Raw genomic sequence first — 25,462 nt, 5'->3', positions numbered from 1 at the left:
CACTTGAACGCCGACTATCATGGAAGAAATATCTACGAACCATTGAACACGAAGCCCAAAACACACTAAAATTACTAACCGGCGGAAGTTGGAAATTGCACCCTTCCACAATCCTCCATACCTATAAAACCCTGATTCAACCAACCCTCCGATACCAAAATGTGACTTGACCTTTCGCTCCTCTTTTCTTTTCTTGAGCCCCACAGATCCTCAAACGCCGTGCAATCCACCTAACATTTCGCATCCGCTTACTCTCCCTCATCCGAATCCGCTACCAGCTTATAAAACCCCCCTCCCCCCTGATATTCATTTTTGAGCACATTCGAGTGTTCTACGTTACCTATAAACCTGACACTACCCACCAGCTAGTTCCCCACTTGTTTACCGATTCTGGTACCAAATTCTCCTAAAACCACACCTCCACCTTCTCCGCGTTCTCCCCTCCTCACTCCCCACCCCCATGATACTATCATCGTCTTCCTTTACCCGACCATAAAATCCCCCCTGGCTTCTACCCATCCTGCCAGATCTAACAGAGCCCATCCCCTCTCCCCTGGTCAGGACTCCCTGCCTCTCCTCTCAACCAACATCCTAAGGCTCGGCCCAGAACAGCATTCCTCTTCTCTCTCTCAAATATCTCCTCCAAACACCCATCTACAGAATACCGTTTTACACATTACAGCCGACTGATAGGTTGCGATGATACTCCTATCCCTGCCAGTCTACATTCAATCATCACTTCACTCGTGTATGTCTCTATCTTGACCAGTCAACACTTTTGCTTTTTAACTTTTAACTTATGCAACTGTCCATCTGTCTTTTATATTTTGTGGAACATTCATTTACCATTTCATCCCTGTCAATATTTTAATTGATCAACGAATCAGCCTTTTACATTTTAACTCATGCAACTGACGATCTGTGTTTTCGTTGTACCATTCTTTAGTTTCTACCACCATTACCAATTTTATAACATCTTTTAAAATCTTTATTGTCACATGGCTACAAGGTGGCGACACATACCTGCAGACATTCCTCCTCCGGTCCTCCCATATGGGCAAGAGAGATACGAAATCACAATGAAAAAAAAAAATTTCCGTCTGCTCCCTTCTACCGATATCTTCACTTATAAAATTATCATCCGCCCAGTCCTAACATTCCAACTATCCTAAATTCTACAAGTCCCTTATAAATCTCGGGAAGACATGCACTCCGTCTCGCCTCCAAAATGCGTCTACGTTCCCCAATTCTTATCCTATACCAGCTCATCTAGTTTCAACATATTCTTCTCTTCCTAGAGCACCATCGCATCCAATACGTTAATCGATAACCTCCGCCCAGTCACCCAATATCCCAATCATTAATCACCTTTCCAGGTATCCTGCTGCAGCCCTTCTTCCATATACCCCCATTCCTTATCCATTCTGTCCTGGTGGAATTTCAATCAACTCTCGTTCCTCAACAATGAAATATGTCCCGATGTACACCACTCTTTCCAACCTTAATCACATAGCACCATTTCTCACCATCCTTTCCATTCCTCCTCGCCCCCTTCTCCACCTTCCTCGCCTTCAATCACTGGCTGTGGTTCCACATAGACCCACAGTCGCGCTCATCATTCCACATCCACAATATCCATGATCTTTTTTTATGTATCACCAGCTCCACCATTACACGAGAGCACCATTGACAATATTTTTAGTGACTTCACTTTAAATGTAATGTAAAATAATAGACAATGTTTTAAAAACTCGTCAATTATTGTCCACCACTGTGGGTTTTTTAAATCTTGATTTATCATCTTCTGTTCGTATGTACAAACCGTAAGTAATGTGCAGCAAATGTTTTCATATTTTTATCGTTTATTGTCATCCGTTTTTGTGTATTTGAAAACCGTATTTTCTATTGCTGTATAACGTTTAGCTGAGGAATGGTTTTATTCGTTGCCACCCCTTCTCTTCATAGTATTAAAAGCTTGGAAAGAAGTTTTTCGAGTGATAAACGCCCAGAACTGGTGCGGAGATGCATTAAGTGAAATGTATTAAGACGTGTTAAAGAGATGGACACTGATAGAGACGTAAACTCTGAGCTGTACTGTTTTGTTTACCTGAACGGTGTTAAGGAAATAGCCTAGACAACACCTCAAGGCTATAATTGCAAGAGCTCAGATAATTAAATTTCGAGTGAGAAACGCCCAGAACTGGTGCGGGGATGCATTAAGTGAAGATGTATTAAGACGTCTTAAAGAGATGGACACTGATAAAGACGTAAACTCTGAGCTGTACTGTTTTGTTTACCTGAACTGTGTTAAGGAAGATAGCCTAGACAACACCTCAAGGCTATAATTGCAAGAGCTCAGATAATTAAATTTCGAGTGAGAAACGCCCAGAACTGGTGCGGGGATGCATTAAGTGAAGATGTATTAAGACGTCTTAAAGAGATGGACACTGATAAAGACGTAAACTCTGAGCTGTACTGTTTTGTTTACCTGAACTGTGTTAAGGAAGATAGCCTAGACAACACCTCAAGGCTATAATTGCAAGAGCTCAGATTATTAATTTAGAAGTCGCCAGTAGAAACAGATTTTGATCTAGTACATGTGAAACATCGTTCTAAGTTTGAGATTTGCCGGTCGTGCAATAGTTACAAACAGTGATATCAAATACAAATATCTGTCGGTAAATCGACAGTTCTGCTCTTCAGGAAGGTTCTTTGAGAAACTAAATTTAATGTTCTGCTTGGAAAGGCAACTCATTGTATTACTTTGTAGTCACTAACACAGAACTTTTTCATCGTATCAAAGGAAACTTTATTTTATTCGACACTAAGGCAGTACACTGCCGAAAACTAGTAAAGTTTGGTGTGATCATGAATGAGGAAGAACGTCAAATCATAGGTGAATGAAAAACTGCTGTAGAAAACACGGTCTATTATTGTTTGTAAAGTATAACTACGAGTATATTGACTTCACTGAAGTAGCAGTTTAGTATTGATACCGTTAATAGTTTCAACATATGAATACACAGCCAAACGGTTGCACGTAATTGGTAGGTACATTGGTTTCGACATCTACTAGAGGTGTCTTCGTCAGAACAAAATTATGATAAATCGTAAAACTGCATTGTTAAAAAGCAATGGTCAGAATTTAGAGCAGCTATGCTCAAGTCAAAAGTATAATAAAACGTTCTAGCCTTTGTCACGTGTGCCCAGCTGGGAAGAACATCAGACTCTGATGTTGTTCCAGGTTGGACACACTGACAAAGGCTAGAACGTTTTATTTCAAATTTGACTTGAAGATCAGACTCTGGTGTTGCACCCAGCTGGGCAAAGTCTACGACAACTTATTTGACTTTTGACTGCTATAAATTTTGAAAATTGCTTTTTAGCAATGTAATTTTATTCTGATGAAGACACCCCCAACAGGTGACGAAATCTGGGTTAATGTACCTATCAATTGCGTACAACCAGTTGGCTGCGTAATCCCATGTTTAAACTAGTGTACGGTCGCTGAGTAACAGCCATGTTTAAAACTGACATTTAATAGTGTCAAAGGTGACTTAAAAGGAAGTGTAATTAACTGTTCATGTCTATTAGTTTGCTTTCAAAGATACAGTCGTGCTCAAAAGTATCCGAACGACCTGAAATGCATTTCGCCTGATTCGAATGCAACCCACATATCGCAGCTGTCTAGCAGGTCCTCTAATCGCCCCTCGGTACAGTCGTTTGACTATTGAAAATGGTTCCAACAAGTCACCATTAGAAACACTGCTCTGTATCGCAATAACTCAAGATGTAAAGTAATACCAAGGTACTACAAATATCAGGGAACATCTTCTCACAGATAATATGGTTCTTCAAGCTTGTAAGTTCACATTTATTACAATAAATGATATACACGAAATGTTACCACTCATTATTACGTCAGATAGGTAATTCACGTAGTAAGTTCGTCGTATTCATGATTTCCTCTTCAAAATAATATACCCTACTTATTATTTAACACAAAATGACATTAAAAATTTAAGTTATTCACGAGCAGCTAGTTGACAATATGTGTGAACTTCAAATGACACTTCGAACCGTCTCGTTCTGCATATGGATTCAAACCCAGGTCATGCAGACTAAGCAAAGACTTCGTGACTGACGGAAACTAACAGTCATTCCTGACTAGGCATACAGAGAGTGATATACCTCGATTTTAGACAGTATCAGTTAGCAAATATCAACTTTAAACTACATAACGTAAACATTGTTAACGGACGCGAATTCCTACCCAGCATCTATTGTCCTTGTTAACGAAGTACGAGAGATGTTAAATATTGCTTCTTCACAAGTAACTTACTTGAAATGCCGTGAGGTAAAGCTTTGTGTTGGACAGGGATTCAAACCCAGAACCTAATTGGATTGTCATCGAAGCACAATCAACTGTGACATATCGGATTTTATCGGCAGTAGCTAGATGTTTTAACTGAAATGACGAGACGAAACATTAATTTCTTCTCTGTTCTTTGGATTTTGAGTTCATCTATTAGGTGGAGGATACTGCGTATAGTTAAGGGTACTCGCACGTTTGTTGTTCTTGTTATGTGGGTGCTGCTGATGCTGCACACTATCCACTACTTATTAAATGTTTACACTAGTGGCTATTCCTAAACTGAAGTCTCTAAATCTATAACGCGATGTGTCGCTGAGTAATATCAAATCCAGTCGCATTGTGATGTCTTAGGCTATAATTATTTGTAAATTTTCTTATTGTTGTACTAAAGACGTAAGACTGGAAGGCAGTATATCGGCCCTGGCCGTTCTCTGCCCAAGCAAGGAACAGCCCGTTACTGCTCTTACAGCAATACATACAGCATTTTTTACTCGCTGTGATCAGACCCTTGGGGAAGCGTTAACACTAAACTGTTGAGAATGTGATTTACACTTTTTTTTTAAAAAAATGTAGTTTACATTATGAAGTGACCTGAATGTGAACGCTGAGACAAAAGCCAAAACGCCATGCCTCACGAGGATAAAAACAAAAATTATTACAGAACAAAATGTGAAAGAATACGACGACAAAGCTAAATGATACAGCTGCTGACCCAGCATCGCTATATGAAAGTGAAATTTAGAGTGTCACGAAAGAGAATGTCGGAAACGGTATTTCACTGGAATGGGACTTCATAAAAGCAACTCAGAGATGTTACGCAGAAGATAAAACTGGCATGCAGAGAGATTTAAGCATATAAAGCGAAAGTTGCTGAATAAAGTGATTAGTAAAAGTATTCTATGGACCGTCTTACTCGGACGGCGCCAAGGCAGCTCTTTGTGAAAACTGCGAGACAGCCGTCTGCCGCCAAAGGAGACGTTGTAAACGATGCCTGCCGAATTATTGTATTTATCTTAAACCTTTACTTAAGGAAAAGAAATATCATACCTTTGTTCGCCACAAAGAAGAGTTTATCATTAGTTCTGTCTTGGGATGCGTTGCCACGAATGAGCATACATAAACTAATATAAACGTTGTGTATGTTTCATATCATCCAATTAATGACGGAGTATTAACCGATGTTTTCGACATCTGTTGTAGGTACGGAACTGTGTGCTTCACTTGATGACGAAGAACAAATAATTCGAATATCAGCCCAGAATCGTTACACACGCAGGAAGTTGTTGCAACTGAAATTCCCTAAACGGAAGCTTGTGATTGAACAGAAGATCCGTTAGACAGACATAATCACTTTTCAGCAATTTTCCATACTCTGTTTCTGAGAGTTTCTGTGCAGTCCTCACAACTGCATCAGACTACGTAACATGCTGTTATTCCAGTGTCACAATTCTATACTGTTTCCATACTCACGAGATACATGAGATTCTTCTTGCAGCGTGAATCCTATGAACTCATTTCCAAATTCCTGCGCATTTTCTAACTTCGTGGATGTTTTTACGAATTTAATATAACGATACCAGTGGCAATAGCCAGTCTAGGCAAACCAAATGTTACCAATTTCATTGGAAAACAGATTTGTACTTTACACTAAAGTGACAAAAGTCATAGGATACTTCCTAATATCGTGCTGGACATACACATACGTGAGCGATAACTAGACGTGGTATGGACTCTATAAATCGTCGGAAGTCTTCTCCAAAAATATTGAACTATGTGGCCTCTATAGCCGCGCATCACTTCGAAAGTGTTGGCGGTGCTGAATTTTGTGCACGAACTGACCTCCAGATTATGTCACGTAAAAGTGAAAAACCACTCGTTTGAATTGTCCAGAACGTTCTTCAAACGAGTAGAGAACAACCGTGACCCAGTGACACGTCGCATTGTCATTCATAAAAATTCCTTAGTTATTTGGGAATATGAAGTCCACGAATATCTGCAATTGGTCTCCACGTACCGAAAATAATCATTTCATTCCATGTAAATACAGCCCACAGCACTATGGAGCCATCACCAAATTTCACAGTGCCTTGTTGACAACTTGAGTCCATGGAGTCGTTGGGTCTCCACCACATTCGAATCCTGTTATCAGCTCTTATCAGCCGAAATTGGGACTCGTCTGACCAGGCCACGGTTTTACAGTCATCTAGAGTACAAACAATATGGCAACAATCTCTGCTACAAGCAATGTCGTGCGGTTCGCAAAGGCACTCGTTTCGATCGTCTGTTGCCACAGCCCATTAACGTCAAATTTCGTCGCACTGCCGTTAACGCATACGTTGGTCGTAGGTCCCACATTGATTTCTGCGGTTATTTCGCGCACTGTTACGTGTTGCTAACACTGACCACAAAACACCAACGACGCTCCTCTCGTTTGTTAAATGAAGACCATCGGCCATTGCGTTGCCCATGGTGAGAGGTACCGCCAGAAACTGCGTATTCACGGTACGCCGTAGATCTCAGAATATAGAATTCCCTAACGACTTCCGAAAGGGAATGTCCCATCCGCCTAGCTCCAACTACCACTCCTCACTCAAAGTACGTTAATTGCCTTAGTGGGGCCACATTCACGTCGGACAGATTTTCACATGAACAATCTGAGTACCAATGACTGTTTCGCCAATGCACTGCCATGTTACACCCTGTGTACACAATACCACCGCCATAAGAATACGTGCACATCGCTATGACATGACTTTTGTCACCTCAGTGTAATCATCACAATGGACAGACTTCTACAAGCTGAATCATTTTGCGCATCAAGCTGCATCACGCCACGAAATGTTACGCCAGAACATCCTGCAATTAGTTTCAAACGCCTGTATTCACACTTGGAAAGCGGATTTCACGGAAGTCAACGTCACATCACACCAGCGATTCTCTGTAGGAAAATGTAGACGTTCACGGAACTGTGGCGTCATGTAGCGATCTAGTCTTTCTTAATCCTGTCTTACTCGTGGCACAGTGGTGGTTGCTGCTTTTTTGCATCGTCTTTGTCTTTTATTGCTTACCCTGCTTTTCCGATATATTGTGAAGTACCTGATATTTTTCCTGTCTCCAATGAAAGGGACTCGGTATCTTAAAGTATGATACTGATCAGGTTTTAAACTAATGTAACCAAAGAAAAAGCTTAAACTGCGATTAAATAAGAACATAAATACTCGCGGTGAAATTTGTCTCCTCGGAAACAGCTTGAACGGTGATAAATCCATCCACATTTTTTTACCCCTTCTGTGTGTCTACGTGAGCGTGTGTGTGTGAGTGTGTGTGTGTGTGTGTGTGTGTGTGTGTGTGTGCGTTTGTGTGTGTCATCAGTCTTCTGACTGGGTAGATGCGACCCCCCATGAATTCCTGTGGCAACCTTTTCACCTCAGAGTAACAACTGCAACCTACGTCCTGGATTATATTGTGTCTGTATTCGAATCTCTGTCTTCCTCTACAGTTTTTATCCTCTGCAGCTCTCTGTATTACCGTTGAAGTTATTCCTTGGTCTTAACAGATGTCCCACCATCCAGTCCGTCTTCCTTGAAAGTGATATCCATACTTTTCAAGATTTTAAACATGGTTGAAACAGCAACTGTTGAAATTCTTCATGTAAATCATGACAGACAAAACAGTTGCAGGACAAAGATTTATTAAAATTCTTGACCACGATTTCGGTATATATAAATATACCTTTATCAGAAGTAAAATATCTAAAATAACATCCTGCAATTGAGGTTAATAAAACAATTGTGCCAAAGGCGTCGTCAGTAGTTAAAACATCATCTCCATTTATACAATATGATTATGGACAGCAGGTCGATGCGAACATAGCTTAGCATCAGTACTTCGCCTATTTCATGGTCAAGAATTTTAATAAATCTTTATCCTGCAACTGTTTTGGTTGTCATCATTTACCGTGATCCATACATTTCTTTTCTTGTCGATTCTGCGGACAAACTCCTAATTCCTTGCTTTGTCAGTCCATCCAACTGTCAACATTCTTTTGTAATAACTAATCTCAGATGCTTCTTTTCACTTCTGGTTTCCCAACAGCCCAAGTCTCACTACCATACAATGCTGTCCTCCAAAAGTACATTTTCGGACATTTATTCCTCAGATTAAAACCTATATTTGCTAGTAGTAGACTTATCTTGGCCCGTAATGCTGTTTTTGACACTGCCAGTCTGACTTTTATGTCCTCCTTTCGCAGCCGGTAAGGGTTATTTTGCTGCCTTTGAAACAGAATTCCTTAACTTCGTTATGTCCAATTCTGATGTCAAGTTTCTCGCTGTTCTCTTTTCTTCTACTTCTCATTACTTACGTCTTCCTTCGATTTACTCTCCGTCCATATTCTGTACTCATTAGACTGTTCATTCCATTCAACAGATCCTGTAACTTTTCTTCACCTTCAGTGAGGATGGCAATGTCAGCAGCCCGTTTTATCTTTAATATCCCTTCATCTGGAATGTTAACCCCACTCTTGTACCTCCCTTTTACTTTCGTCATTACTTCTTCGATGTCTAGTTTATATAGTAGAGGCCGAAGATTACATCAATGTCGTATACCCTTTTTAAATCCAGCGCTTATTTCTTTGTCTTTCATTTTTATTGTTTCCTCTTGATTCTTGCACAGGTTGTGAACAACTCGGCTTTCTCTAAAGTTTACTCCTATTTTTCTCAGAATTTTCAACATCTTGCATCATTTCACATTAAGGCACAACGGAATTACAGACACTGACTGCAAGTGGGTATTGATTTAAATCCATGGGGAAAGTTGAAAATTTGTGCCGTACCGGAATTAGAACATGGGTCTCTTGCTTACCAGGCGGATGCGCTGATCAGTGCGACATCCCGACACAGTGGTCATCGCAGCTGCATGCTCTACCCTTGCACGAATACCGTCATATCCAAGTTCTAAACTTCATCCACACACTCGTGACGTAGCGACCATTGCCCCTTATCCTCAGCCTGATGTGCATCTGAGTTAAGGAAATCATTGGTCGTTCTCGCCTTAATTACGTATATATCATGTGACACTGTCGAACGCTTTTTCCTGGTCGAAAACTCCTACGAACGAGTCTTGATTTTTCTTCATTTTAGCTTCCACTATCAATCGCGACGTCATAACTGCCTCTATGAGAGAAAAATAGTTTCTTACGTTTTCTTACGGTTATTGCGTTTTTTACCATTATTCTTCCGGAATAATAACTGCATCAGATTTTCGTATGGCGAGGTACTGCCTGAAGTGTGTCGAATTCACGGTATGACCTGTGCATAGATCATCCATTTTGAATTTTGACCGTTAACTACTACCATTGCCAGTTCCTTGATCCAAAGGCTACATTGAGAGTAAATAGAAGAAAGGCGAAAGTATTGAGAAGTAGCAGAAACGAGAACAGCTAGGTACTTACTATAAGGATTGATAGTCACGAAGTAGATGAAGTTAGGAAATTCCGCTAGTTAGACTGCAAAATAACCAATGACGGAAGGAGAAAGGAGGACATCAAAAGCAGACTAGCAATGGCAAAAAGGGCATTCCTAGTCAAGAGAAGTCTACTAGAGTCAAACGTAGGTCTTGATTTGAGGAAGAAATTTCTGAGAATGTAAGTTTGGAGCACAGCATTGTATGGATGTGAAACATGGGCTGCTGGAAAATCAGAACAGAAGAGAATCGAAGCATTTGAGGAGTGATGTTACAGACGAATGTTCAGAGTCAGGTGGACTCGCAAGGTAAGGAATTACAGAATCGGAGAGGAAAGGAATATGTGGAAAATACTGAAAAGGAGAAGAGACAGAACGATAGGACATCTTTTAAGACATCGGCGAATAATTTCCATGGTACTAGAAAAGGGTGTAGAGGGTGAATACGTAGAGGAACACAGAGATTGGAATACATCCAGGAAGTACTTGAGGACGTAGGTTGCAAGTTCTACTCTGAGATGAAGAGGTTGACACAGGAGAGAAATTTGTGGCCGGTCGCATCAAACTCTCCAAAATCTTACGCTACACACAATAAGTGTTTTCACACGTATTTTTTTCTATTTTTATTTTTTAGTAACTAGAGCAGGGGCTGCTGCGATAGCCTTCCTCTCGTTATCTCTGTTGTCATTTGTTTCTGCTTCTTTCTTGGTATATTTCCATGGAAGTATTGAGCAATGTCCACCTAACAGTTCTCCCTAACTTGAATCATGAAATGCAATATTACATCTGTTTGTGTATTAAGTTTGTTTACTAAGACATGATCTTCTTTTTGACTCTCCCAACTGCTTTAATACTGATGTGATACACTATGTGATCAAAAGTATCCGGACACCCCCCCCCCCCCCCCACAAAAAAAAAGTTTTTCATATTAAGTGCATTGTGCTGCCACCTACTGCCAGGTACTCCATATCAGCGATCTCAGTAGTCATTAGACATCGTGCGAGAGCAGAATGGGGTGCTCCACGAAACTCACGAACGTGGTTAGGTGACAGGGTTTCACTTGTATCATACGTCTTTACGCGAGATTTCCACACTCCTAAACATAATTAGGTCCACAGTTCCCGATGCGACAGTGAAGTGCAAACATGAAGGGACACGTACAGCACGAAAGCAAACAGGCCGACCTCGTATTTTGACTGACAGAGACCGCCGACTGTTGAAGAGGGTCGTAATGTGTAATAGGCAGACATCTATCCAGACCATCACACAGGAGTTCCAAACTGCATCAGGGTCCACTGCAAGTACTATGACAGTTAGGCGGGAGATAAGAAAACTTGCAGCAACTCGTAAGCCACGCATGAAGCCAGTAAATGCTTGGTCTAAGGAGCATAAACATTGGAAAACAGTAGAAAAACGTTGTGTAGAGTGACGAATCACGGTACACAATGTGGCAATACGATAGCAGGGTGTGGGTATGTCGAATGCCCGGTGAAAGAAAAAAAAAGGAAAGGGCTCTATTCTGACTCAAAGTAACTCAGGTAGTTCGTCAGAACTACAGTTTCAGGTGTGACGTTACTAGATGACAATTTGTTTGATGAGAGAACAGCCAACGCCAGCTAGAGAAACACCTCCTACCGCGTTGTGTGAAGTCATGTGTTTGCTTCTTAGAACAATGTGGAACTGAAACTAATTGCTAGAATGCAAGGAAAGCTTATCCTCGCTTACATGTAACTCAGATTTTTGAATTCTGCGCTCGTCTTTTTTGCATATCAACAGTCACCTTTTTGGTACATAAAACGATCATTTATGGTGTAAAAATGTAGGCCATTTAAGATCGTCTCCTGATATTTAGTACTGATCTAAAAAAATGTCACCTTCAAATCGAAAAATATAGACTTTAAAAAATTTGTTAATTTTGCAATCCATTTTTCATCTACTGTTTGTTTTAAAATTCAGTTAAATTCAGATCTACTTCAACATGAATTTCTTGTTACATTAAGGGTGTACTAACACTGTGTGAGGCTGAAGTCACACTGACCCCAAGCAGCAGTCTGTTCGGAAACCTGTACTTACTCTCATCATCATCATCATCATCCTCTTCGCTTTTTGCACCTGGAGTGTTTGGTTGGAGAGCGCGACACACAGCAGTATGGTTTTCAGGAATGAGAGGACATCTGTTAAGACATCAGGGAATGACTTCCATGGTACTGGAGGGAGATGCAGAGAGCAAAAACTGTAGAGGAAGACAGAGACACTGGAAAACATACAGCAGACAATTGAGGACTTAGGTTGCAAGTGCTACTCTGAGATGAAGAGGTTGGCACAGGAGAGGAATTCGTGGCGGACCGCATCAAACTAGTCCGAAGACTGATGACTCAAAAAAAGAAAAAGGGAGCGGCGGCATCAAGTCTTCGTGTTTTGCAGCAAAATACAAGCGTGTTGCATTACGTAAGCGTGAATAAAATGTTATGGGGCCGAAATGTGTTGATGACCTTTGTTTCCGATGTCATACAGTATTCTTGTGAAAACATCAGCATCCTCATAAATAGCCTATGGAAGGTATTTTGTTTAAAACAGATAACGTCAGACTTCCTGGCTTCGATTTTCATGACGTAAATGTTTTGAAATTTCATCTACTACATGTCCGTTTCTTAGCTAAATTCGAAGTTGCTTCTTGCAAATCTTGAAAATCTTCCCTGTTCATCCTCGGAACAGGAAAAAGATTCTTCACTCGAGCATATTCTGCTAGTCTGTACCAATCCTCTGGAGTACAGGCATCTTCTAAATATCCTTGTCAATAACACCAACGTCACAGCCAAAATGTATGTGCAGGAACTTAGTAATAATGTTCAATTGAATCAAGATCTACAGCCGTTGTGAGGGCGCAGTACATCACGTACAGTTGTTCTATGCTGAATAGCAGTCCTAAAACGAACGCAAATTTATTTTTTCATTGTTTTTTGCTGGACACTTCGAAATCTAAACAAACAAGACGCGATGTTGGCTGCAACTGTTGATGCTACGTTTGCAGGAGACATGTACAGAATATCACTATCATAGTTTCCTGTGTGAATGCAGGAACTGTACAGCCACAGTTGCCGCATACAGAACGTGACTTCATTAGGTACCTACGGTGTCTGAAGAGCTTCTCACAAATAATAATTTATTAAACGGAAGTCTGATTCTTCGTTGCGGCATTCAGCCCGACACTGGGCCAGAAATCTACAGGCCGCTGTGGCTCGAGTTTGATGTAGGAGACTATTCAGAGGTACTGTATCTTATGTTTGGATAGCCATACATCACATGCTTTACATTTATGAGTATAAGATATCTTGAAACCTATATTAAATGGATATTATTCTGTATCTATTCTATATCTATTCTATCCGACATTCCTCAGACCATTCCTTCCATCGATTGATTTCAGCTACAGGGTTCTCAGAATGTGTAGATCCTTGTCGATCTCTTTCTACAGTATTAAGTATACAAAGGTAATCCCCTTAAATGATTACTTACTCCAGCCTCCAAATCTATAAACACTGACTTTCGTTTGCCTGTTAACATTATGAGAAGATTTTCAGGGTTCATTTTCTAACGTTTATGCTCCGAGTGACTTGTCAAAAGAATAATATCATTTGGCGTTACAGGATCAATGTCAGGTGACTGTGAACTTCGGTCTCCTCTAGCTTCCAGGATATCGCAAATATATCACAAAATGCTTTAGCACAAACCCTTACTGAAACATCATTCACATTCGTTATGCTATAAGAATACGATAACTTCCTTTTATTTCCGCTATGAAATTCTGTACGGTTTCTATACACACTTTACCGTGCACCACAAGACATCACACAAAACTATTTTGCAGATTATAGTTTACTAATTTAAAAAACACAGTAAAGAGCGTGACTGTATCATTCAACGTAAGTGTGTGACATTCACACCAACTGAGGTTGCTATTAAAGACCTCACAGCACAATCGCGACCGCTACCTTCCCTCGCTACAAGAAATTTGTTAGCATTTTCAATCATGTAGTCTTGTCCTGAGTTGCTTCGTACTTTTGCCTATCTCTTCTTCCTGCCATCTTGCAATTTTTCTAGATTTCTCACAACTACTAGGCGCAGTATCATCTTCACCGTGAGCCATGATGTCAAGACTAAAACATGTGCGTGTACTACTGGTTACCACTAGCAAGCGTAATGTTACCGCTTGGCTTAGCTCCCATTCGCACTGCAAGACTGCGATTTAGAGATATTACAAAATTTTTCTATTGTACCGAAGGAGATCATAATTATTCATATATTGTGGAATAAAAACTATTACTATTATGTAATGTCGAAATATGTCAATAAGTGACATAAGGACATAATTTCTGTCCGTCTCTCTCTCTCTCTCTCTCTCTCTCTCTCTCACACACACACACACACACACACACACACACACACACACAGCCAGGCTGGCGATGATGCGATTCTGTAACATATCGACGTACCGCTCACCCGTGACGGTAGCAGTCACTGACGTTTTGCTGTCCAGCGCCATCTGTCGGACATTTTTTGAACATTTTTTTCGTTCTAATAAAACCCCATGTCATTCCAAGCATGTGTGTCAATTTTTATCTCACTATCTACATTATTGCGTGGTTTATTACGTTTTCAAATTTATACTGACTTTTTGGTCACCCGGTATATATATATATATATATATATATATATATATATATATATATATATATATATATATATATGTGTGTGTGTGTGTGTGTGTGTGTGTTTGTGTGTGAGTGAGTGGATGGGTGGGTGAGGGTGTGAGTTTGGGTGTGTGTGGTATGTGGTATGTGTTTTATGAGAGGATTTAGGGACCGTACAAAATGACGCGCTCTCTTTTCCTTTTTTCGTTGGGTATTGTGAAACTTAGCCTGTTATTAACTTCTTATATTTTCTGATCCTCACTCCATATCATCTTGGGGTCGGCACAGCAATTATTGGACAAGGCAGTTTTAGCGGTAGATGGTGGCCTAATGTCCTTCCTGTCACCAGCCCTTCCTGTCCCGTGGGACAGAATTTGTGTACCCCATCTGTGTCCAGTGTTATCCCATATGAAAGTGTGACAACGTTTTTAAATATTGGCCGCTGGGGTAACTGAGGTGGCACGTGGGTACCAGCCTGGTATTCACCTGGTCGAATCTCAGTAACAGCCTAGAAACCACATCCAGGCTGGCCGGCACACCGGCCTTTGTCGTTTATTTGCTGAGCGGGTTCATCTGGAGAAGGCGCGCCTTCAAGTTACTTTTCTCACACGTCTCGCACGACTGAATTCAGAAATCACTTAAATATTCATTAAAAGTTTCTTCTCCAGTGAAATTAAACCACTTGCGATCAACGATGGCATGGTATAGGTTCCCTCTAATTTATAGTTGCCTGTCCTCAAATTTGTGCTATAAGACATATTCTTAAAAATTGTGCAGCGTACTGTACCCTTTTGAAAGCCATACTTTCTTATGTGCTCATGAACATGTCATATTGAGAATACTGAACGCATTTCTCTGCGGCTTCAATTCTGTGGATTTCAATGAGCAGCCTCCTGTGATGTATACTGGTACAAGGACAAGTAAATTTCATGATTGAACTGTATGGTAGACACCACAAAGCGCCCTTTCCTTTCCTTTTGGATCTGTGTTTTAGTACAGAAAATCTGCTGTGAACATCTAGCATACCTTTTACTGGTTTACTTTTAAATATTTCGTTAATTCATATTTCAAGTGCTACAGAGCCAATTCCATAACGTAAAACAGCTCTACTTTTAACTGCTGATAAGCATATTATTTATACGAATGTAATCAATGATGAAGTTCCTGCAAAAATTTACATTTGAATGGTCTGATTTTTATTACAGTGAAATAATGTCAGCAACATACACCAATTCAGTGGCAGAGGCGTATGCATAGATGGAAGATGAAGGACAAACGCAGTAGAAGAGGGTGGCGGGAGGGGGGTTGACGATGGGCAGTGGGCGAGGTCATCAATTCCAATATATCACCGTTCTGTCGGCATTTTAACTTCGCGCTTTTTGTTAACTTTTTTTGAAACCTTACCAAGGGGAACGCATAAGTCATGGCACGGAGCAGCTATATGAACACCAAAATAATGCATTTCAGCATTTGCTTCCATTTTAACTTGAATGGACGACCATTTGTGAACGTGGGCGCAGTGCATGTGCACGGGGAATGTGTGCGTGCGTGCGTGTGTGTGCGTTAGTGTGTGTGTGTGTGTGTGTGTGTGTGTGTGTGTGTGTGTGTGTGTGGGTGAGTGAGTGTGTGTATGTGTTCATGACGTGCCCAAGTAACTCGATTTTACGCTACATATGGTCAGTTGTCTATAAGACAGTCGGCTGACGTCGCCTCGATTCCAGGATACTGAGAGACTGTAGAATATTTTTGAAGCGGTATGGAACCCATATCAAATAGGACTAACCAGAGACATTTTGAGTGTGCAAAGAAGGATAGCACGAGCGGTGACAGATTTGAATGATCGCGGGAGAATGTGACTGAGATAATGGAAAACCTGAAGTTGTAGATTCTTGAAGATGGGCTCTGACTGTCCCACGAAAGCCTTCTAACAAAATATGAAGAACTGGAGATGTTTTCCAGCCCCATACGTATCGCTAGCGCAGGGTTTGTGACGACAAAATTAGACTAATTACAGCACGCATACAGACATTTAAGTTTTTTTTTTACTGCACTCTATACGCAACTGGAACGGAAGGAAACCATGACATGTGGTACCATCCTAAGTACACTCCGCCAAGCATGTCACACTGATTTTCAGAGTGTGTATGAAGATGCATATGCCTATGTCATAGCCCTTACGGTTTCACATACATCTGAATAATTAGGTCATTTTCCACTCCGTTTCCTCTCCCATTATTTTTCGTCCTTTACCTCAATACCACACTCCCCTCCATTTACCACCCCTGCATCTTACGGAAGTGTAAGATACAAGGAAAATCTGAGAAAAATATCGCTATTGGTGGCGTGGTACAAGCCGTCCTGATCTCCTACTGCACAACGGTCAAGGCTAAGTCAGATAATTTTAAGTACAAGATAATTATTCGCCATTTACTCAGGTAAAGAGAAAGTTATCGATGACGAAAGGCTTTATTTTCCTCTGCACTTTGAAAGGAAGGAAGAAATTGTTTGACGTCCAGAGGACGATGAAGTCGATAGAAAAGGAGCACAAAGTCGAATTGTTTTGGGACAGTATACTTTTCACAGGTAGCATCTCGGCGTTTGTCATGAGATATGCGGGCGAGTCAGTAAAAACTTAAATCTGGTTCGCTGATGGGGGATTTTTGAGGATAGATTATGTACATCATCGTCCTTCGTAAGGGAATTCATTGTTTTTTGAGTCATCTCGGTTTCGTAACACTAAATTCTCGCATATTTTAAAAAAGCATAGTTATCTGCTTTTCTGCTCAAAATATTTTCTTTCTCATGAATTCATATCATTCATAGCGGTTTGTTCTCCTACCTGACTTCAATAGATTATTTGTGCAATTTTTAAAAGGAAAAATTCAAAAGAAATCTAAGTGACCAGGGTCGTGTCCTTCTGGATTTCGAACTCGAAACTGTGTGTTATATGCAACAGTCTTTTGATAAAATCCTAAGGTCTTCAGTGACAAATTCTACTTCATTAGTGTTAACGCAAACTGCAAATGATAGAGCGAAAGACATAAAAGATAACTTTCTTTTAACTGTGTTGTAATGTTTCTATTTTTTGGCAGTATGTATGTGTGGTGTGCGTACTGTAAGACCTTCAGTACACACACCAACAGATTATTTGACTTGTCGCTCTAACGAAGTAGGCGAGTGTCAGCAATGTGTCTTATCATGGCGTGTTTATCTTCTGCCGTTAGGTCAGACGATAGAAATGCCACCTGCACGCTTAGAGTAGCAGATTGACGGTGACCAACTTTAAACAGAACTTGATTAATTTTCACACACATGTATTAAAATAATAACAAGCATAAAAATTACTTAACTTGGTTCTGGATGCTATTTAAAATTGACAATCTGAAGTTCCCTTAGTATTGGTATGTTAATCTTATTCTCACATATCTCTGATACTTGACAAAAGTGTCTATACATTTATCTTCATGGCTATGTACAGGAATATGGTAATCTGACTAGGCGCAGACTGAAACTTGACTATAGACTGGTACACTAATGCAGACTGGTACAGACTGGTGCAGACAAATGCTGACTGACTAATCGGAGGTCTGTACACTCGTTATAATACCTCGCGCGTTCATGCATCACTGCGCGAGTGTAATCCGCGAGGAGAAAAGGTTCTACGTTAGCAGCAATCTCATTGGCTGCGTTACATATTAATACGCGGATCGGCGGAAGCAGAATTTGGCCTGTCTCTATGGCAGTGCCATCTCATAGTGCGGAGACGGATGAGCGCTGCGCCTGCGCTATTATGCTTAGCGGGGCGCGCTCTAGTGGGAAAGTTGTGTACGCGCTGACTACGCGGAACTATGTACACAACAGTATGTTGTCCAGATTTACCTTTTTATTTTAAAGAGATAAGGATTATTGTATAACATTTTGAACATTGTTAGGTACTCAACTACACCGATACGACTGCAGTGGAACAGACGGTAATATTAAGATCTTTGCAATTACCTATTGACTACTGTAAATAAGAGGTAAGCCGTATTAACGAAGAAACTAAATATTGATTTTTGTTTCAAGAAATGAATTTGCTGATGGTGGTTGGTGAATCGATCATATTCTTGCTTAACTGTGAATTTGGGTAAGTGAACGTAGATAGTAAGTGAACGTAGATATTTAACACCGTCACAGGTCCCATATCGCTGCCAACAAGGGGAAGTATTACATGTGTTTCCAAGACTGCAGTTTCAAGCTTTCAAAACCCGATCTGCATTATTCAGTATTTAGGTAAATGACCACTGACAAACATGTAAGGAGAAATAGAAATTAAAATGATTGGTGGTAAGAAACTTTAATTTGGATAGTTTGAAAATAGAAAAACTGTTCATTACAGAGTTGTCTATTTGCCATCATTTTTCACAACGAAGATTCACAACATTTATCAAAAAGAGATGGAATGAATCCAGAAGATAGAGTGATGTCATTGGTGGTGCTGATTTTTGAAGTCCCCAGTATACAACTGTGCTCAACCGATCTTCGCCTGTAAAGAGGAAAATATTTATTAGTTTTATAAAATGTTACCAAAATATATTAAATAATTATTTTGCATACGTAAATAAATTATTTACAACGCCTAATAAACTTTGTGTCATGCATAATATCCAAAAATCTCCAGTTATGTGTGAAACCGGCAAGTGTAACTTATCCACAGGGCGGCCTACTTATTTTCCATCAAACGGGAATGATCTAACAGCTCTAAACTCCGTTATGTGATTGGTTAAATGACTGCAACTTACGAGCTTGGAAGCTGTGTTACGTACATTTTACGTGGTTACAATGAAACAAACTGTGGCTTTTTCATAACCCACATGTACTTGTACTGCACCGTTGTTATAGGTTTTACGAGAGTTCCATTAATGCACCAACAATCGCTTCTGGAAGGGTTTTCCGTTGGTAATTTATTATCAGCAGTACTGATATAGATTTTTCTTTCTAACGCGTTATTGATTGTTCTAGTACCTTTTCATTGTAAGTTCATTAAGTGTCCACGCTGAAATCCGACTATTATAACAGCCTATATCGCATAAAATTAAGGTGATCTGTAATCTGTTTCGGTCGCCATATCATTTTATAAAGTATTTTAAGTGTTCTCACACATAATGGTAATATTAATTATTTACTTTACACATTACATTCATTTAGAAGCAGCTTTAGAATTTGTTGAACCGTTTGTATTCTTTAAGTTTTTTAGATAGAGAGAAAATGTATAATATTTGTCGACAATATCTTTAACGGATTACAAGCCACGGTTTCTCCCCTTAGGTGGCTCTGTTTCTTCGCCAGCGACAACGTCTACTGACTGTTTGCCATTTTCATAACGGAATACCAATAACATGTTTTACCTTTATACGATCAGCTTTCCATCGCCACAGGCTACGTTACATTTTATTTCATTGTCTAAAATAATTACTATTATTTGAGTGTTTATTTCGCTGACATTAATGACCAATCTTGTCTGTGTACAGTGTAATATTAGACGTGAACGGCATTTCTAAAGAGGATCTATGGGAGGGCCCGAAAGCTCCGAACCTGCCCTGTAAGATAAACAACATATATTTAAACATGACCATAGTTAGTTGATCGTGATTTTTGTGCCTTCTACCAACAAGCTATAACTCGGCTTCTTTTTCTTACTTAAATATTATTTTTCTGATTGTAGTATTCAGACAATTTTGAATTCCACGGGTACTACATAGACTTTATATACAGATTTAATACCAACATTTGTCTTGAAAAGTAGAAACATGACAGCATCAGTAATTAATGATGTTGGTAGACGAGTATCTCCGCTTAAATCAGAAATAAAACACCGTGTATGAAGAAGCGTTATAGAGATACATGGAATGTAACAAAGAATATGATGGAAGCAAATACACGACTACTATGAACTATTGTGCTACTTTGGTGGCTTATGCAATTGATACTTAACAAAAAAAAGCAGCAGCAGCGTTAATTAAGGCTGAGGTCTTTTAGCAAACATATTTCTTTTGCTTACATATCACCCAAATAATTAAAGAAGAAATGTTGAAAATGTAGGTAAATTTATGTGCATAGCTGCTGGTAAATCTTTCGGGATGTGAACAAAAAAATGTTCAAACGCGTGTGAAATCTTATGGGACTTAACTGTTATGGTCATCAGTCCCTAAGCTTACACACTACTTAACCTAAAGTATTCCAAGGACAAACACACACTCCCATACCCGAGGGAGGACTCGAACCTCCGCCGCGACCAGCCGCACAGTCCATGACTGTAGCGCCTGAGACCGCTCGGCTATCGGAATGTGAGGTCATGGTCCAAGAAACTCTTCTGTTCCTGACGTTTCGTCCATGAGTGCGCTGGACATCCTCAGAGTTGGCAAGATTCAGCGGAGGAGCGCCTCTGAGGATGTCCAGCGCAATCCTGGACGAAACTTCAGGAACAGAAAAGTTTCTTGGACCACGACCTCACATCCCGAAAGGTTTACCAACAGCTATGTCATCTGGTCATGAAAGCCTTCAAATTTATGTGCCTCAACACATCTCTGTAAGACGTGTTTTCACCTTATGGGTTCCATAAATTTTACCGGTGAAGTTTACTTGGTCCGCATATGATTTGGAATTTGTCCGCTGCAGGTTGTCGCACTTACCCCGGTGTGAATAGCGACCATGCCGTCATCGGCAGACGTGAGGATCTCGATGTAGGCCGTGCCGTCGCTGTTGACAGTGATGGTGGAGCCGGTGCAGCTGTTGCCGTTCACGTTACCAGAAATAACGTCACAGTACGTGCCACCTGGTAGACCAGTCTGCCGAAAGAGAACTTACGTAATCCTTGTTTTCCTTTTGCGTATTGCAGTCTCAAAACACTACAAGGGAAATGTAGAACTCACCTGTAAGGTCTGCTTCAGATCGGCGCTAGCTTCGTTGTTGATCGCGATGAAACCAACGTTTCCTCTCGAGAAGGCGATCTGGTAGTTGCCATTGTCCCACCAGTTGGCCATGGCGGTGGCTGTGGACGTCATTATAGTAATTAGCTTGTATGACAACTGGCATATAAGTGATGTAGATTTGGTGGGAAATTTGTTGTGAATGTGAGTGGAGTTAAACGACACATATATCACTGATCATCCATATCAACGGAACATGGTGTGATAATGATGTAAATGTGAGAAAGGTTAGGTAAAATAGTATTAGCAATAAAATTATTTAAAATCGATTAAACATCTGTACGGCTTTGAAAACTTTCATGATATAATGTGGACTTACAGCTGTCTAAAATTTTTGAATAACCATAACAGCAGTTCAGTGCATTATGTTTGCACATCACGAACTGAATAATAATAACTTAATCAAAAATATTACAGAATTTGTTATCAAAGAAGTGATCGTATACTGAAACAAATATGTTTCATGAAGAACAAAATGATCAAAAAATAATAACCACGTCCTTAACATATTTTTAAATTCCATCTGTTGAGGATTAACGTGCTGACAAAATCATTCACTTGATACGACACTCACTTTAATGAACACAAAATATGTGCACGTGGTACTTCCGTAAAAAGATGATGTTTTTATTAGTAGAACAAAACTAGTCAGAATAAATACCTCTGACAATATTCGGGTTACGAATAGGGGCACAGATGACAGAAAAAAAGGGAAGCCAGCAGAACTTTGAGTCACCTATCTTTGATAAATAACTTTCTAAAGACAAGACCGCATAAATATTTCTTGGTTTTCGACAACCGGTTTCGAAAGACTTTGCTGTCATCTTCAGGTCTTAAATATTTTGTTTCAAAATGTGTTCATCCTGAGCTGGGACCTCGCAGTAAGTTGTCATGTTAGTAGACAAAAGATAGCACATTGTACAAAACTTTGTCGGAAATGAAACATTTACAGTCAAAAGGTACCTAGTGCACATGGCCATGTCCCTATATGTAGCGCTCACATGTGATAGTTACGTCATAAATGTCACAACATACAAATGTACAGCAGCACAACTGTTTACGGTAGCTTGACATCCATTCAGTGACGATCCACCTTAGATGATGTATATGGCACCTGAAGATCAAAGCGAAGTCTGTTGAAACCTGTTGCTGAAAATAAAGAAATATTCAGGCGACCTAGACTTTAAAAAGTCTTTTACCAAGTAAAACAGATTTCTGCTTTCACTTCTCAATATGAGAAATTTCAACCTATATTTGACATCTAAACCTCACAAACTCACAGAGAGATACACAGAGTTAAGTGAATGCCTTTAGAAAAAGTATCAAAGTTCAGGAAATGAGATTTACCTGTAATTAATAGCAGACACAGCGAAAAATTTGATGGAATTACGAACCAGACATAATAAATTTCTCGTTGCAGACGAGGAACCCATTACCACAGGAAAGGTCGCTCGACCACTATGTAGCATGTTCGATTCCTAGTGGCCAGTGAGACGGAGGTACACTTGTTGGAGGGGGACATTAATTCAACAGCACCTTTTCATGGAATAACCCTAATGAAGTCACTGGTTTCATCCTCGCCTTCATTTCCGTATACATCTATGCTAATACAAATGGACATCATTGGGACTTCAGAATGTGATAAACAACCATAACTCGGAGGAAGGCAACGGCAAGCTATACCTGCAAGGACGCTCTGCAGTACAAGAGAGTGGCATTCCAGCGCTGTCTCAAATGCTATAGACTCTAGCTAACATAAATTTTTCGGCCGATGTGTCTATAATATAATTGTGACTGAATATAAATTGTGTAGTTCATTTTACTGAAAAATAGACTCAATGGAGAGACAAGCAAAGCAAAACAATGCCGGCCCTGACAGGAAAATTGGTACCGACCGACCGCCGTGTCATCCGTCAAAGGCGTTACTGGATGCACCATGGAGGGAGGTGTAGTCAGGACACCCATCTTCCGCCACTTGTCGGCTTTCTTGCCCCTGAAGCCGTTAGTTCTCACTCAGCTAGGTCCTTCATTGGCTTCACGAGGCTGAGTGCATCCAGTGCCAGTCCTACCACTAAGGAAAAATCCTTCTTAGCACCAAGAATCAGACCTGGCTCCTCCGCATAGTAGCCAGACATGATGACCACTTATATGGGGAGGTGGATGGAGAGAAAAAACAATCCAGATTATGTTGCTTTACTGAAGCAACCAGTAATAAAGGAGTCAACACAAATACCTGGCTTCAGAACCAATACATTTCACAGTCACTTTTGTATTCAGAACTGAGAGTTTAATGGGAGAGTAGGTAAATAGCTCTGACGCCAGTTACAAGAAATAGCAGAGCCAGATATCACTGTACTTCCGTTTGGTGACTCTTAATTTCGAGAGTCACTACACTTACCAATGGCTCTCTAAAGAAGCCCGTTTCTTCTCAACTTTTATTCGACTGTAAGATGTACCCTTGGGTTCATGGTCAAGTCTTAGCATCCTCGACTACCATTTTCAGGAATTTAAGCAGACAGAATAAACCTATTTTCAGTCGTAAAGAAAGTTTCACTCACTTCCAGCAACGTTCCTGAAGCCGACCATGTTGTAGATCTGCCTCCAGCGGTGTTCGCACACCCACGGTCTCGCGCAGGAGTCATCAGAGTTGATGGTGGGAGAGATGATGTTGTTGCTGCTGTCCTGTGGAGGTCCGTCGTCGGAGCTGCTGAATTCGTAGCTGGACATCACTCGCGGGTAGCCGAAAGGCCATGCCAGCATAAATGCGACGGCCATCTAAAAAAGGAGAGAAAGCACTATAAATAACAAAGTATGCACAGACCAATTGAGAAGTTTCATTTTACTCTGTATACACTTGAAATGGATTGGGCCCAGTGAAATTAATAACAATGAGAATCCGGAGAAACAATCGATCGAAATATGAGCTCAAAACAATATTACAGGCCATAGCAGAAATCACACGTGGTTTCTCGAGACACTTCTTTGATTGAACTTCGTTGGTTCACAGTTTCTCGTTTAGATAGTAAATTAAAATTCATTTCTTCCAGTAGGCAGTATTATTTTGGTTTTCATTTATGGGTGCAGAGACTGATCATTGCTGTATAAGCTTACTCGTTTTGGTAATGTAGCAATATGTGTTGGAGAAAAATGTTAGATTCCATCAAACTAGCACGTAATAAGTAAGGTGCTTTTCTGTTATTGCAGTTGTTGCCTGCAATTCGAAGACTTGCTTTGATACAGGTTCATATTTTAGTCTATATAGTATTTTATCGACCCTCAGCAATTGTAATCCTTTCTGCAACCAGTTGCAGAAAGGAAATTTAATTTATTTATCGGTTTCGGGCACTTAGTGCTCCTCTTCAGAAGGTTATATCTGTCTCATTATTTGCAAATGTTAACGATAAGATGCATACAGCAAAATGCTATGGTCATGTGCTTCATAGCGTCAGTACAAAATCAGTGTAAAGAAGTGAAACAACAAGTGCCAATAAAGAAATTAAATTTCTTTCATGCAACTGGTTGCTTATTATTTCGTTATATGATAGTCTATCCTGTGCAATCATCTCCACCTCAACATTATCGCAGTCTATTTACAATTCAGGGTGCTTTCTGATTTGAAGCGTTCGCCTCCATCGGGTAATTAGTAGCGCCCCTCTCCCACACACACGCACACAGACACACACAGACTCACACAGACATACGCATACTTCCTTCAGTTATGAAACTGACGCTTGCTTGATTCCTCAGGACGCGTCCTGTCAAAAGATCCCTTCTTTAAGTCAAGTATTTTCAGCATCCTTTTTTGAGTCATCAGTCTTCAGACTGGTTTCATGTAGCCCAACACGAATTCCTCTCCTGTTCTAACCTTTTCATCTTAGAGTATCAATTGTAATATATTGCGTATACTACAGTCTCTGTATTTCTCTACAGTTCTTACCCTCCTCACCTCCCCCTAGTATCACGGAA

General features: G+C 40.2%; 1 protein-coding gene across 1 annotated transcript in view; it reads right to left on the bottom strand.

The window, feature by feature from the left end:
• Nucleotides 1-18,925: 18,925 nt before the first annotated feature.
• LOC126457722 (alpha-amylase-like) overlaps nt 18,926-25,462 on the bottom strand; it is a 41,857-nt gene continuing 35,320 nt past the window's right edge. Inside the window, exons 8-11 of the mRNA XM_050094258.1 lie at nt 24,055-24,271; nt 21,440-21,558; nt 21,200-21,355; nt 18,926-19,053 (exon numbers count right to left, since the gene is read on the bottom strand). Of these exons, the coding sequence (XP_049950215.1) occupies nt 19,039-19,053; nt 21,200-21,355; nt 21,440-21,558; nt 24,055-24,271 (507 nt within the window). The 3' untranslated portion in view covers nt 18,926-19,038. The remainder of the gene's footprint in view (nt 19,054-21,199; nt 21,356-21,439; nt 21,559-24,054; nt 24,272-25,462) is intronic.

The sequence above is a fragment of the Schistocerca serialis genome, chromosome 2 (assembly GCF_023864345.2).
Source record: "Schistocerca serialis cubense isolate TAMUIC-IGC-003099 chromosome 2, iqSchSeri2.2, whole genome shotgun sequence".
Classification (NCBI taxonomy): Eukaryota; Metazoa; Arthropoda; class Insecta; order Orthoptera; family Acrididae; genus Schistocerca; species Schistocerca serialis.
Note: the sequence above shows the minus strand (reverse complement) of the source record. Positions and strands in the feature narration are given on the sequence as shown.